Here is a 15,447-nt window from a genome sequence, read left to right on the forward strand (position 1 = left end):
CAGCAAGTAAAAGCATAGAAAACTTAGTAATGTTTGACAGGCTGGCCTTTTGTGTCACTGTTGAAATCACAGCAGAGCTTTACTTAAGATATGTTTATAGACAAAATAACAGTCTGGATTTGGTGAGGACAGAGAAATTTGTATATCACAAAATAGGGATAAATATCTTGAAAGGCATTTGATATGTTTGCAGGGTAGGGGTAGATTACCATGAAAAGATGCTCATTTTCACACGATTATTTATGGAGGGGGCTTTTTCTTATTATGAAACATTTTATTTTTGAATAATGGTTGAGGTTTATGGTATCATTATTTGTTGACAGGTGTGCTATGTGTGTCAGTGTCTTTGTGTGTGTATGGCCTGGGGTGTGTTTGTGTGTGTTGCTTGCCCTTCCGAAGACTCCAACATAATAAAACACTGATACACTGAGGACCTCATGCTTAACAAGGACCTAGCCACACATCCTCGCAATGTATGTTCTCGGAAAACGTAAAAAATGAGATCTTATACCCCCTCTATATAGCTCGTGTCCTCAAAGCGTTAACCGTTTTTAAACTGAAAAAGTTTTTATACCAAATTTTTTGAGGACTTGACGACAGTCCAGGGGCGGACTGGCCACTGTGGTGTTGTGGCGATCGCCACATGGGCCGCTTAGTCTGGTCTATGGGGGCCAAAGGAGGCATTTTTGAACATTGAGTTACTGTAATTATAACATTATACATTAATATGCTATCTTATACATACAATATGCTATCATTTACTGAAAACACCAAATGTCTATCATACTTGGTTCTAAAGTTATGAAGTTTTGTGATGTCTATTTTCTTATGTATTTTATTGTTTTTTACTCCATATTTTTACCTTTATCTCAGTTTCAAATTTGCCGCCTTTGGCCCCCATGGACCAGATTGTGTCACATATGCAAGGCATTTTTATTAAAAACTCTCCTTTTCAAATCAAATTTTACCACAATGTTTCCCACATTACACTCCCTTTTGTTTAGATGCCAAATAATACTTCATTTTAAAGACCTCCATTTAGAGGACAACTACCAACCAAAAGAATAACGTTGTATCATTTGTTGATATATACTTGTCCAATTAAGCGTAAAGTGTAAATTTCACTTATTATACTTGAAGGACATTTGGGTGTGGCTAGAATAAAAGAGCCTCAAAAGACTCAGGAAAAGTGTTCCTGCCCTTTTCTATGCCCAGCTTCCTTCCTTGCATGCCTGCAGCAGAGAACCTTGAGATACAGCAGCTATTCAATGAACCTGACAACTTTGACATGCAGCAGCTATTCAATGAACCTGTGGCTATATTTATTTCACTCTGATACTTTTGACTTGTCTTAGTTCACTGTGTCATTTTCTATAGCCTCATCTAGACGCCTTCCTTCATAGAGTGCCTGCTGCTGAGAATCTTGAAGTACGGCAGCTATTCAATGGACCTGTGGCTTTATTTAGTTTAATCTGATGCATCTCAAACTTTTGATTTCTTTTATTTCACTGTCATTTTGCAGAGCCTCATCTAGACGCCTTCCTTCATAGAGTGCCTGCTGCTGAGAATCTTGAAGTACGGCAGCTATTCAATGGACCTGTGGCTTTATTTATTTCACTCTGATATATCTCAAACTTTCGATTTCTTTTATTTCACTGTCATTTTGCAGAGCCTCATCTAGACGCCTTCCTTCATAGAGTGCCTGCTGCTGAGAATCTTGAAGTACGGCAGCTATTCAATGGACCTGTGGCTTTATTTAGTTTAATCTGATGCATCTCAAACTTTCGATTTCTTTTATTTCACTGTCATTTTGCAGAGCCTCATCTAGACGCCTTCCTTCATAGAGTGCCTGCTGCTGAGAATCTTGAAGCACGGCAGCTATTCAATGGACCTGTGGCTTTATTTAGTTTAATCTGATGCATCTCAAACTTTCGATTTCTTTTATTTCACTGTCATTTTGCAGAGCCTCATCTAGACGCCTTCCTTCATAGTGCCTGCTGCTGAGAATCTTGAAGTACGGCAGCTATTCAATGGACCTGTGGCTTTATTTAGTTTAATCTGATGCATCTCAAACTTTCAATTTCTTTTATTTCACTGTCATTTTGCAGAGCCTCATCTAGACGCCTTCCTTCATAGAGTGCCTGCTGCTGAGAATCTTGAAGTACGGGAGCTATTCTATGGACCTGTGGCTTTATTTAGTTTAATCTGATGCATCTCAAACTTTCAATTTCTTTTATTTCACTGTCATTTTGCAGAGCCTCATCTAGACGCCTTCCTTCATAGAGTGCCTGCTGCAGAGAATCTTGAAGTACGGCAGCTATTCAATGGACCTGAGGCTTTCACCCCAGATGGCTTCTTCCTGTTTGGTGATGTTCCTGAGGTATGCTGTGCAATGGTTTAAATATATTATTTGATAACTGAAATTTATGATTGTGTGTCGTGTGTGTGTATGAAGGTGTCTGCCGAGCCATTCAAAGTGAGGACAAGCTATCGTTTCCCACATTCAAAGTGAGGACATTTTGACAAAGTGAGGTCAAAATCAGAGTCCTTGCTTTCAGAGTATGTGCATTGGATAAAAATATTGCATTTATAGATATAGTATGTGCATTGCAAAAAATTACCAAGGATTATACTCACTGTATACTGTACATGAACTAACTTGAAAGAAGTTTTTAAGTCACCGAACCATATCCTTTAATCATAATAACTTTTTGATGAAATATCTCTTGTTAGTCTCCTTTGCTCTATCATTGTGTAATCTGCTAAAAACAAGCTTTAATCTGGGGGCACTGAGTACAAATGACCATACAGGGATGTGCCATAAACATGGCTAGTTATAGCCCAAGTTTGCTTCAGTGTAGCCAAATTTTTTGAAATTTGCTCAAAATTTTGGCAATTTGTATTCAATTTGGTTGAAAATTTTTACTTTAGGTACAGTGATGGATCATAATTTTGGTGTGTTTTCAACGCTGCTGCCATTTCACACACACAGATCTTTTATGAGACATATATACCAAGTTGCCTAAGTTTAACCAAATTTGTCCAAAATTTTGGCAATTTGCATTTAATTTGGTTGAAAATTGTGACTTTTGGTACAGAGATGGGTCATAATTTCTGGGAGAATTGGTAAATGGATGGGTTCACTTTCAACAATTTAATGCTGCTGCCTTGCACACCCCTCCCCCTCACACAGACCTTTTATGAGCCTCAGTATAACCAAATTTGTCGTAAGTTTTTGGGTTCAAAATTGTGACTTTTGGTACAGTGATGGGTCATAATTTCTGGGAAAAATTGGTATATGGATGAGTACACTTTCAAATTCTCAGTGGCACAGTATCCAAACCAAACTGAGGTACCCTTCCTCCGGAACTTTGGTGTGTATTTATCACTGAAGCCTTGCACACACAGTTTCTTTTCACCAGGGACCTTTAATTGTATTTTTATTTGTTTGTGTTTCTTTGTTGTTTAACCATCCAACATGATCCATCCACAGCTTCCTAACTTCTTTGTCATGGCCGGGTTCTGCGCAAATGGTATAGCTCTATCAGGGGGTGCAGGACAGTTCTTGGCAGAATGGATCATACATGGAAGGCCTAGTAGAGACCCATGGGTTGCCAGTATAAAGCGTCTAGCACCTCAGCATAATAGTAAACGATTTCTAATAGACAGAGTTAAAGAAGTAGAAGGTATGTGGCACTTTTGAAATTTTATCCACCAGACAGCATAGTTAATAAACAATTGCCATGTAGATGAATGTTAAGGTATATCCCCAACTGTAAGCAGTAATGGCATACCGGGTGTTAGCTAGTCCAGTCACCCGTCCATCCATCATTTTGGACAGGCAGTTTGCTTCAGAGACAGGCAAAATTAATGCTAAATTCTAAAAATTATGCTTGAATAAGTTCTGTGAACTCTGAACAAGACCAGACTAATAAATCAAGGCTATAACAATAACCATTTGAACTGACTGAAACCACAGAAAGGACAGAGGTCTGGTTTATGTTTTCAGGGTCAAATTTTGGCCAGGCAGTTTTGGCGAAAATGACAGGCAATCGTCAAATCATAGCTATTGACCCTGATGGCATACCCAGCTTTTGGAGACAACAGAGGCACAAAAGTACAAATATACTTTAAACCAAAAAATACTAAAAATGTTTTGGAAAAAGCCCCCAAATAAAAATTCTGAACCTAAAAACACTTTAAAAAAAACACGAAAGAAAGAAAACAAAAAAGAGGCTTCCATATGCTCTTTTGTATCAGAAAATTTTTTGAAGAATTTTAAAATAATTTCAGACAATTCTATAATCATGAATCTTGTTCATGTGACTGTTTCCCTATGAAAACATCTTTCCATTGTCACAGTACACTATTGCCAATACTAGCCTGTAAATATGTGTCAAGGAGTGGTATTGTAACGACAGATCCATGATACCAGGGGACACAGCCAACCCTGCCAACTCCCATACCCCACCCTTTGGCTATACCACTGGTAAACAACAACCATGATATATCCCAATTCTGTCATTCTAATTGTTGTTTTGATCAAGAAAGATTGTGGCATGAAAGTAGTCACATGTCCAGATCAAAGCCATAACCAAGGTGTTGGGATGTGAGGCACCCCATGTAAAAAACATTGAAAATCAGTCAGTTTTTGAAGGAAAATTTTACAAAAGGTCCCCTTTTGGGGAAAAAACATTTCTGAAGGGCCAATTCTCAAAAGGTCCCCTTTTAGCTCCCTCCACCCCCACCACCCAAAGAAATAAATCCTGGCTATGGACCTGGCCCAAACCCATGTTCTAAATTAACAGACCTGAATTGATGTTAATATTTCTCTTGTATACATATAGGTCTGCATTATCGTATCAAATTTCCGCACATACCCTGGACTACTGGTAGACAATTGAGATGCTCAGCCCTGTATGCAAGATGGGCACAAGCTGGCGCTGTGTTTGGGGAACGCATGGGAGTAGAACGACCCAAATTCTTCATGGATGTTGATGACACAGGTAAAGAGGGGAAATATGTGGCTATTTTTGGAGATGAGTGGAAGGCATGAGGGTGCAAGGATTGAGAGGACGAGTAAGGGAGGGAGTAATGGAATGAGTGCGGCAGAGTTATGTGACTCAGTTAAACAATGAGTTGGTGAGGAGGAGTTAAGGGAGTGAGTGTGAAAGAGTTAGTTAGTGACATAGGTGGTAGAAGGGGGGATGGGGGTCATGTCCCCCCTAAACTTTTGCCATGCAGGGACCATCCTGGACATCCTTAGAAGAAAAAATAAAGGAATGATTGCCCTGTAATCTTTGGACCAAATTGAGTAAAATTGCAAACTTTTGGCCCATCAAAATATCCAAATTCACCTTCATTTTGGGCTAAAATAGTCTTGAATTGAATAATTTGCATGCACTTTGCATGCAAATGTCCCAGTAAAACCGGAACAAAATATGCTCATCACCCTCTAAATTTTAATGCTTCTGCCACCACTGGTAAGTGAAGGGAAGGGAAAAAGTGAGTGAGTGAGGCAGTCAATCAGCTAATGAGTGGGTGAGCACATACGTGTGTGTGGTGAAGGCATGAGTGTGTGAATGGGTAAGCAACATAAGGAGACCTTTTAGAATCTTAAAAGATTTGATTATCTTGTTTTCAGATAAGAACTCTTTATTTCTAATTTAGGATATCATCAAACAGGATTCTTTGTAAGAACAAATTATTCAAATAATTGAAAGTTTATAATATAGAATTTATGCATGTGAGCAGTAGTATGAAGTAAAATGACTACCGTATTGTTTGTAATAAACGCTCCCCCTCTAATAAACGCCCCCCTCCAATTTTTCTGTGAAAAATTTGACAAAAATGCGAACATTTCCATGACATATCGTGTAGGTAAGCTTAAAACTTGCATCAGTCATGTCAGTCACGATCGCAAAATTGAATGGACAAAACCTATTATGACTCAACTCCCATCCATTTTATTGCCTAATTATGGTAGAATTTCACTAATTCCATGCACTTACAGGTGTAATTTTGTTGTATTCCCTACTGAAAATATCATTTTCCGTGGGCGCCGCCATCATGTATAGTGTAAATCCTCCTTTTAATAGGAGCACCATCGGGAAATTGAACACGATTTTTAAGCTTTTTTCACTGACGACAATTCACTTCCAATAAACGCCCCCTTTTGGAAAAATGCAACGCCCCACAATACGGTATGTAGGATTTTATGTTTTAAATTAATCTATTACTGTAACTAAAATTTGCAACTCAGTTTGCTACATTGGTTTTGATACCATCATACTTCATCAGGCATCTGATTAATGATGGTGTGACGTCAGACGATAGGAAAGTGAGTGTCAATTTATAGTTCCAGTATTAGATTAATTTGAAAAATAATATTTTAAACTACTGGATGAATAATCTACACCAAGATACTACATGTATATAGGATTATTTGTTTTACAGGACGGTATAGACACTCAATATATGGAGATCATTCAACCAAAATGCCACCTCATAAAGCTAGCAAGAGACAGTGTACTATTATTTATGCAGTATTTACTTGATTTGATGCTCCTATGTGTCATTGGCCCTTGAACATGTTTAAAGCAAAACCTCTTATGTAACCTCTTGGCAGTTTTGTTTTAAACATGTTCAAGGGCCACAAGTACATAGGTTTTTCCTGCTGAAGGACGTTGTTTACTCCTTGGTACCTTACCCTATTCCTAACCCTAATTTGAACCCTAACCTTTATCCTTCAACCTTTCATTGTTGACACTAATCTTATAATACTAACCCATGTGAAAAAAGGAGGCATTTATTAGGGGAGGGGCACTAATTAGGTGGAATACAGTACTATGTAGTATTATTTCTTTTATTTATAACAGGACGGTATATACCAATACACGGAGATCACTCAGCCCATATGCCGCCTCATAAAGCCGCCCAAAGACGCAGTATTGTTATCTACTCTCTATTTATTTGATTGATGCAAATAATTCCATTAAAACCTTTGCACCTCATCCTAACCCTAATCCTAATTCAAATTTTCATCATAATTGCAACCGAAGCCCTTGCCCTTAACACTTAATCTTAAAGGTGTGTGACCAGATTAACAACCTCATCCACCTTTTTTTTTTTTTCTCAGTACCCGCTAAAATTTATTGTCCGAGATATGTCTGGTTTAGATGGTGTGTGTGAAAAAAAATTGGGCAAGCACCACCAGTAGTATGTACTAAAACCAATGGGGCCATGTTATTCATGTTTTTGCATCTCATCAAAATTGAGTTAATAGTAGTCTTCAATGCAAGATAGAAACCACAATATGAACAAATCTGACCACCTACCTTTAACACTAACATTTTGAAACTGTTCAATTCAGTATCAATTTATCAATTGTCATCTTTTTCACTGCCCATTATGCAATATAATTTATTACCCTAATTTAAGAAAGGATCTCTGGACCTCCAAAATGGGATGTTTCCAGCTTGGTTCCGTATATCTCAGTTTTTAGTCTTGTTTTGTATTTTGGAAGACTCAATCCCAACCCCATATATTAAGACCACACTGTATTTGTGACATGTCATGTCAAAAGGAGACACTTTTGGGCAGGTTATCAATTTTGAGGTTTTTACATGTCTTAATTATAGAGATATGTTGCTCCACAATGCTGTTTTCCCCGATGAAATCGGACATTCCTAAGCGAAGATATTGAGAGTAGGAATTACCTTGAAAAATTTCTCAAAAATACAAGATGCCATCTATATTCCGGTCTGAAACTATCAGACAATATTTTTAACATCACAAATTCACAACAAACCCAAATTGTGAAAAAATCACCCTGGGCAGATTTTTGGCTATTTCTCCATTTACGATCCTGCCCAAAAGTGTCTCCTTTTGACATGACACCTCACATTTAATGAACCTAGTGAACTGCCCAAGCTATAATTCACTTCATTAATTGCACAGGGCCTGTGGGTCTAGCATTGTTTTCTTTGAATCACAATCTTAACAAATTTTGTTGATTTTTGTTAGTCCCTATTTTTAGGAATGTTAGTTGCATTTTACTTTAAACCTTTGCATTATGATTCATCTAATTTGAGCTGTTTTTGTTTGTGGTTTATTTTTCTGCTTGTGTTGTGCTTTATTTTTACTTTAGAAAATGTAGTTTGTTGTGTTTGTCCCCAGGTGTTTTTCATCATGCAGTATGATTCATACTGAATTAACTCACATGTGTGATTGTATAAATTGTTTAGAAGTTGATTATTCTACTTTGTATTTCATTTGATATTATGTAATATTGTTGCCTTTGTTTTTGAATGGTTGTCCAAAATGACAAGATTATTCATAGAGTTTCATAAAAATAAATCTTAGTATAAATATGCTGGCCATTTTTGAATTATAGTCATTGAACATAAACAGAGAAAATTATAAAATTTAAAACAGTTGGTTACTCTCAAATATCAATTTAATTTCTTTATTTGAATTTGCTTCCAATAATACAGAGAAAACATTATTTCAGTTTCTAGAATGTACAATACTAGTTAGTCATGGGCGTAGACCACCAAATAACTTCTCCATTGAAAAGCATGTAAAAATCAATGTATTAATTAAGGACTGAATTTTAATTCAAGCTTCAATTTTGGTCAACTTTACAGATTCCGTTTTTTATTTAAAAAATGTTGAAAAGTGACGCTGCTATTTCAATGCCAAAACTAGCATTAAAACTTTTTCCGTTAGCAGTAATTCGGACAGGGCCTACTTTTCTTGTGAAATCGATTTGTATAATTTCATATCTATTTTGGTCATTAATAGGTTAGCATCTTTCATTTAAATCAGAACATGGTCCCTAAGGATACCACATTGTCTCCAGTAGCCATATACTTTTAACCGGAACTCATCACCATTGCACCTTTTGAGCAGTGATTTGGTGTAATGCGCCCTCATGTCCCCTTTCTAAATTATGTTGATGTGAGGGCAGTATTCCATGCACAGTTTGTACTCCAGGTATAGAGATGACCCAAAATTGGCCCAGAGGAATTAGAGCAATAACAAGGAAAATAATAATAACAAAGTGGGGTTTTTATTTAATTTTTTTACTTGCAATACCCATAGAAAACAAAGTTTTAATTGGGTAAATAAGTTTGGTCTGAGATTAAGGTTGTTTTTTCCTTAGTTTGAAGTTTAGTACAGCACTATTTATGTTTCTCAGTACTTTAAAAGCTGAATTTATACTCAATCCCATAGCAATTGCGATGCACCACTTTTGGAAAGCAAATAAATGAATCTGAATCTGAATCTGAAAGCAATGGCCAATCTCTGAATTTTGCAATGCATCGCTTGTTGCTTTTGCATTTATACTTATTACAGCGTCAGCGATAGTGATTGCAGATGACAATTAAAATATTCGAAAAGCCACAAAATACATTTTTAGAACATCCATTGCTGTCAATAATTATTACTTTGAATTAATTCATCACCGAAAGTTAATAATCGAGAAAGGTAACTTAATTAGCAAAATAATAGATCCAGTTGGTTGTAATTGATTGGTTGATGCATACACGTGTCAAGCGATAATGTTTGAAAGCGACATCGTTTTTGCCTCAGTGATTGGTATCGATTGATCGGCTTGACGCTCTGAAAATGGAAGTAAACACTGAGCATGCATGAGAATCGCTTTTCTGCAAAAGGGATCGAGTATAAATTCAGCTTAACACTTTGAAGTATACATTTTACCTTAAAGTAAAATGAGGGGCTAGTGCAAAAAGGCCATATCTGCTATAGCTGCCCTATAGACATTTTGACCATTTCTGCATTCTATATTGTGCACATCTAAATATATGACTCCTGGCAGCTATTTCAGGTTAGGCCATTTGCATTAAGCTCTCAAAATGATAGTCCCTTTGTTAAGACTATTTACTAATTTTATAAAATCTGTTACATGTTTTCAGTTGAAATGATGTGTCCATTTGTCAGACTATTTATCGATTAATTTATCACCTGTTTTCAGATGAATTCATTAAAGAGATTCAGAAGGGTACATTTGGTAAACCAGGTTGGTTTGATCTGGTCAAAGCTGAATACTGGGCATGTAGGGAAGCTGTCTGCCTCATGGAAATGTCACCATTTACTAAATTTGAGTTAGAGGTAGGTATCATAAGCCACAGTGTATGTTATTCTTACCCCGAACCCGACTGAAACTCACTGATGCTCACTATGTAAAGCACTGCGCATGCATGCATTCTATGCGATGCTATGATGCAATCAGCCTATGTCATATATACCCAGGAAATACCCAGTGTAACCAGTGGCGTAGCATCATAGGGGCATGTCCCCCCCCCCCCAATTGATTGCAAAATTTAGAAAATCCCATAGGAAAATTGCTGAAAATGACTTGTCCCCCCATCAGACCCAGTGCCCCTCCCCAATTATAGTCAGTACCCCCCCATATGATGACCCAGGCTACGCCACTGAGCGTAACCCTGTGGCTACAGGTCGACAATTTTCTGCATGGCATGCAAGGGGTCGGAGGTTCAAATCCTGGGGGTACCATGTGACTTCTTTGTTCATCTGATGTCCTTTTTCATTTCTTCTTTCCCTTCCGATAGCAAAAAAATCATGGGTTGCGTTAGGTTTAAAGGTTACATATGAATAATCCAATTTGTATAAATCAGTTTTGGATGTTTTAACAAAGTTACGAGCTTAATTTCACACATGTATTTCACCCATGTATCACAGAAACTATCTCCCTCTGAGCGCGTATGACCTCATGTATTGATAAGTATTCAGACCTACTACTGAAGGTTTCCTATGTTGAATGTGGTTCATTTAATTATTCAGCTAGGTAGAAACTGCCCTTGCTGTCATTTGCAATCGACACAGCACACCAAAGTCAAACATTTTCCGAGTAGGTTTTAACTGTTTTGAATACTGAAAAGCATACATTGTGCTGGTTAAGTGTGGAAACAGTCTGGATACTCAGTCTGGTAGAAGGCTTGTTGATGATGGTATCAGAAGAAACATGCTAATTACTAGTATCTGATAAAGAATTTGGACTTTGAGCCATAAAGTGATTTCATTAGTAGATTTTGTTCAGAATGCAATAAGCCAAATCGGCATTAAAAGTTGCATTGCATTGCATTGTTATTGTTTATTTCAAATATTTTACTAGACGAAAAAATGAAAAACATGGTTATTTCATAACTTAATTAATAAAAATATTTTAATGATAACATTATTACAATTATAAATAAATGAATAATAATTAAAGCAATTTCTCAGATAGGCCAAGGTTCAAAGTGTCTAAAAATTGCTCAGTGAAAACCAAAAGTTTTGAAACATGTTTATTTAACTCTAGTCCACAGGAGATGAAGCCCTGATACTACTACAGAGACTGTGTCCCAATGACATGGATATACCTATTGGTGGAGTAGCACACACACCAATGCTTAATGAAAATGGCTGCTATGAGAATGACTGCAGTGTAGGACGCTTAGACCATAACAGGTTTGTTATTAGATAATAGAAACTTTGTCTTAATGATATGGATATACCTATTGGTGGAGTAGCGCACACACCAATGCTTAATGAAAATGGCTGCTATGAGAATGACTGCAGTGTGGGACGCTTAGACCATAACAGGTTTGTTATTAGATAATAGAAACTTTGTCTTAATGATATGGATATACCTATTGGTGGAGTAGCACACACACCAATGCTTAATGAAAATGGCTGCTATGAGAATGACTGCAGTGTGGCACGCTTAGACCATAACAGGTTTGTTATTAGATAATAGAAACTTTGTCTTAATGATATGGATATACCTATTGGTGGAGTAGCACACACACCAATGCTTAATGAAAATGGCTGCTATGAGAATGACTGCAGTGTGGGACGCTTAGACCATAACAGGTTTGTTATTAGATAATAGAAACTTTGTCTTAATGATATGGATATACCTATTGGTGGAGTAGCACACACACCAATGCTTAATGAAAATGGCTGCTATGAGAATGACTGCAGTGTGGGACGCTTAGATCATAACAGGTTTGTTATTAGATAATAGAAACTTTGTCTTATTGATATGGATATACCTATTGGTGGAGTAGCACACACACCAATGCTTAATGAAAATGGCTGCTATGAGAATGACTGCAGTGTAGGACGCTTAGACCATAACAGGTTTGTTATTAGATAATAGAAACTTTGTCTTAATGATATGGATATACCTATTGGTGGAGTAGCGCATACACCAATGCTTAATGAAAATGGCTGCTATGAGAATGACTGCAGTGTGGGACGCTTAGACCATAACAGGTTTGTTATTAGATAATAGAAACTTTATCTTAATGATATGGATATACCTATTGGTGGAGTAGCACACACACCAATGCTTAATGAAAATGGCTGCTATGAGAATGACTGCAGTGTAGGACGCTTAGACCATAACAGGTTTGTTATTAGATAATAGAAACTTTATCTTAATGATATGGATATACCTATTGGTGGAGTAGCACACACACCAATGCTTAATGAAAATGGCTGCTATGAGAATGACTGCAGTGTAGGACGCTTAGACCATAACAGGTTTGTTATTAGATAATAGAAACTTTATCTTAATGATATGGATATACCTATTGGTGGAGTAGCACACACACCAATGCTTAATGAAAATGGCTGCTATGAGAATGACTGCAGTGTGGGACGCTTAGACCATAACAGGTTTGTTATTAGATAATAGAAACTTTGTCTTAATGATATGGATATACCTATTGGTGGAGTAGCACACACACCAATGCTTAATGAAAATGGCTGCTATGAGAATGACTGCAGTGTGGGGCGCTTAGACCATAACAGGTTTGTTATTAGATAATAGAAACTTTGTCTTAATGATATGGATATACCTATTGGTGGAGTAGCACACACACAATGCTTAATGAAAATGGCTGCTATGAGAATGACTGCAGTGCGGACGCTTAGACCATAACAGGTTTGTTATTAGATAATAGAAACTTTGTCTTAATGATATGGATATACCTATTGGTGGAGTAGCACACACACCAATGCTTAATGAAAATGGCTGCTATGAGAATGACTGCAGTGTGGGACGCTTAGACCATAACAGGTTTGTTATTAGATAATAGAAACTTTGTCCCAATGACATGGATATACCTATTGGTGGAGTAGCAGACACACCAATGCTTAATGAAAATGGCTGCTATGAGAATGACTGCAGTGTGGGACGCTTAGACCATAACAGGTTTGTTATTAGATAATAGAAACTTTGTCTTAATGATATGGATATACCTATTGGTGGAGTAGCACACACACCAATGCTTAATGAAAATGGCTGCTATGAGAATGACTGCAGTGTGGGACGCTTAGACCATAACAGGTTTGTTATTAGATAATAGAAACTTTGTCCTAATGATATGGATATACCTATTGGTGGAGTAGCACACACACCAATGCTTAATGAAAATGGCTGCTATGAGAATGACTGCAGTGTCGGACGCTTAGACCATAACAGGTTTGTTATTAGATAATAGAAACTTTGTCCCAATGATATGGATATACCTATTGGTGGAGTAGCACACACACAATGCTTAATGAAAATGGCTGCTATGAGAATGACTGCAGTGTGGGACGCTTAGACCATAACAGGTTTGTTATTAGATAATAGAAACTTTGTCCTAATGATATGGATATACCTATTGGTGGAGTAGAGCACACACCAATGCTTAATGAAAATGGCTGCTATGAGAATGACTACAGTGTGGGATGCTTAAACCATAACAGGTTTGTTATTAGATAATAGAAACTTTGTATTAATGATGTGGATATACCTATATATTGGTGGAGTAGCACACACACCAATGGAAATGGCTGCTATGAGAATGACTCATGATTTTTGTTATTACTTTCAGATTTTTTATCATCTCTCCAACCGTTACAATGACAGCTGCTAAAACCTGGATAAAGCGCCTTCTACCAAGCGACGGCTCTGTAAGACTTCATGACATCACCGACACATATGCAGGGTTGAATATTCTTGGACCTAGATCAAGAGAAGTGCTACAGCAACTCACATCAACATCATTGAAGATGTCAGATTTTAAGCCTTTCATGTGCAAGGTATACAAATATTTGGATTCTTTGTAAATAACAGGGTAGGGGCAGATTTAAGTGGTGGCCCACGCCAGTGGATTTTATATCGGGCCAGTTAATATTTAACAATGCTGGCCTGGTGGGCCTGTAGATTTTTGAGATGATATGAAGCAAGACTATTATTAAAATTAGTGGAGACATGGTACATTTTGGGGGTACAAAATGGAGTGTTTTCTTCTGATTTTTTTAAAAATTATATGGGGCCCAATCCTATTGGCTAAAAAAAAGAAGACCAGTGAAGAACTATGTGACCAACCACGCTGTGATTTAAATACTAGATCAAGGGGATAGAGTAGAATTCTGTCTACGAGCATAATGCCTCTAAATGAATTGGTCTTACAATAATTAAATGCATGTGAAACACGCTTACAAGTTACGCACTCACTACATGATCATTTTTCATTAGCGAATTAAGTGCCCATGTATAGCTCATTTCCAACACTGATCCTGAAATATACCATGTTTGTTTGCAGGAAATTGATATTGGTTATGCAGAGAATGTACGTGTGATGAGTATAACACACGCAGGAGAGGATGGATTTGTCTTGTATATGCAGAATCAGGTAAGCAAGTCAATGGAAGCATCAAAATATATCGATGTGTTTTCCAGTCTCCTGACCAAGGCTCAGGAGCTAGGCTTTTACCCCATGGCTGCCAAGTTTTAGCTCCTGGTGTGTCCAATATTTTACACTACAAACTATAGGACCAGGAACTCTTTGGGACCAGGAACTCATTTTAGCTCACCTGACCGACCCCTTTTGAACCCTACCACCACAAAATATTTGTGCGTGCTGGAACAAAAATATTTGCAGGATTCCAGCTTCATAACCAAAACACTAAAGTAGACCTGAAATATTTTTAGCATTTGTAACATTTAAAAACTTGTAGGAGACTTTTATATTTATAAATTAAGGGCTGGGGTATGAACGTTTGGACAGTATTTATTTTGGGACATTAGAGCACATCAGACGTATCGAATTGCATTCTGAATACAAATAATGTCATTCTGATATCAAATAATTTTGAATTTTTGAAATCGCAATTTAATACACATTTTACGGCAAATCATTAAAAATTGATATTTTTGATATTTAACAGTACTTGAAGTAAACTTTATAAATCTGATGATTTATACTTAAAGTGTATGTAGGTGGGTTGAAAAGCCGACGATTAATTGAAAATTTTGACCTTTCGTATTGAAGATATGGATTTTTTTTTCCAAAACACCAAAAAAAATTAGGTCTTTTTGGGAAAAAAATCCATATCTTCAATATGAAAGGTCAAAATTCT

The 15,447-nt window shown here is 37.0% G+C and overlaps 1 protein-coding gene across 1 annotated transcript in view; it reads left to right on the forward strand.

The window, feature by feature from the left end:
* Positions 1-15,447, forward strand: part of LOC140135561 (pyruvate dehydrogenase phosphatase regulatory subunit, mitochondrial-like) — a 72,960-nt gene that overhangs the window by 42,818 nt on the left and 14,695 nt on the right. The window contains exons 9-15 of the mRNA XM_072157101.1: positions 2,256-2,380; positions 3,494-3,686; positions 4,848-5,006; positions 10,001-10,137; positions 11,348-11,496; positions 13,917-14,124; positions 14,631-14,720. Of these exons, the coding sequence (XP_072013202.1) occupies positions 2,256-2,380; positions 3,494-3,686; positions 4,848-5,006; positions 10,001-10,137; positions 11,348-11,496; positions 13,917-14,124; positions 14,631-14,720 (1,061 nt within the window). The remainder of the gene's footprint in view (positions 1-2,255; positions 2,381-3,493; positions 3,687-4,847; positions 5,007-10,000; positions 10,138-11,347; positions 11,497-13,916; positions 14,125-14,630; positions 14,721-15,447) is intronic.

This window comes from Amphiura filiformis, chromosome 16 (assembly GCF_039555335.1).
Source record: "Amphiura filiformis chromosome 16, Afil_fr2py, whole genome shotgun sequence".
In the NCBI taxonomy this organism is placed as follows: Eukaryota; Metazoa; Echinodermata; class Ophiuroidea; order Amphilepidida; family Amphiuridae; genus Amphiura; species Amphiura filiformis.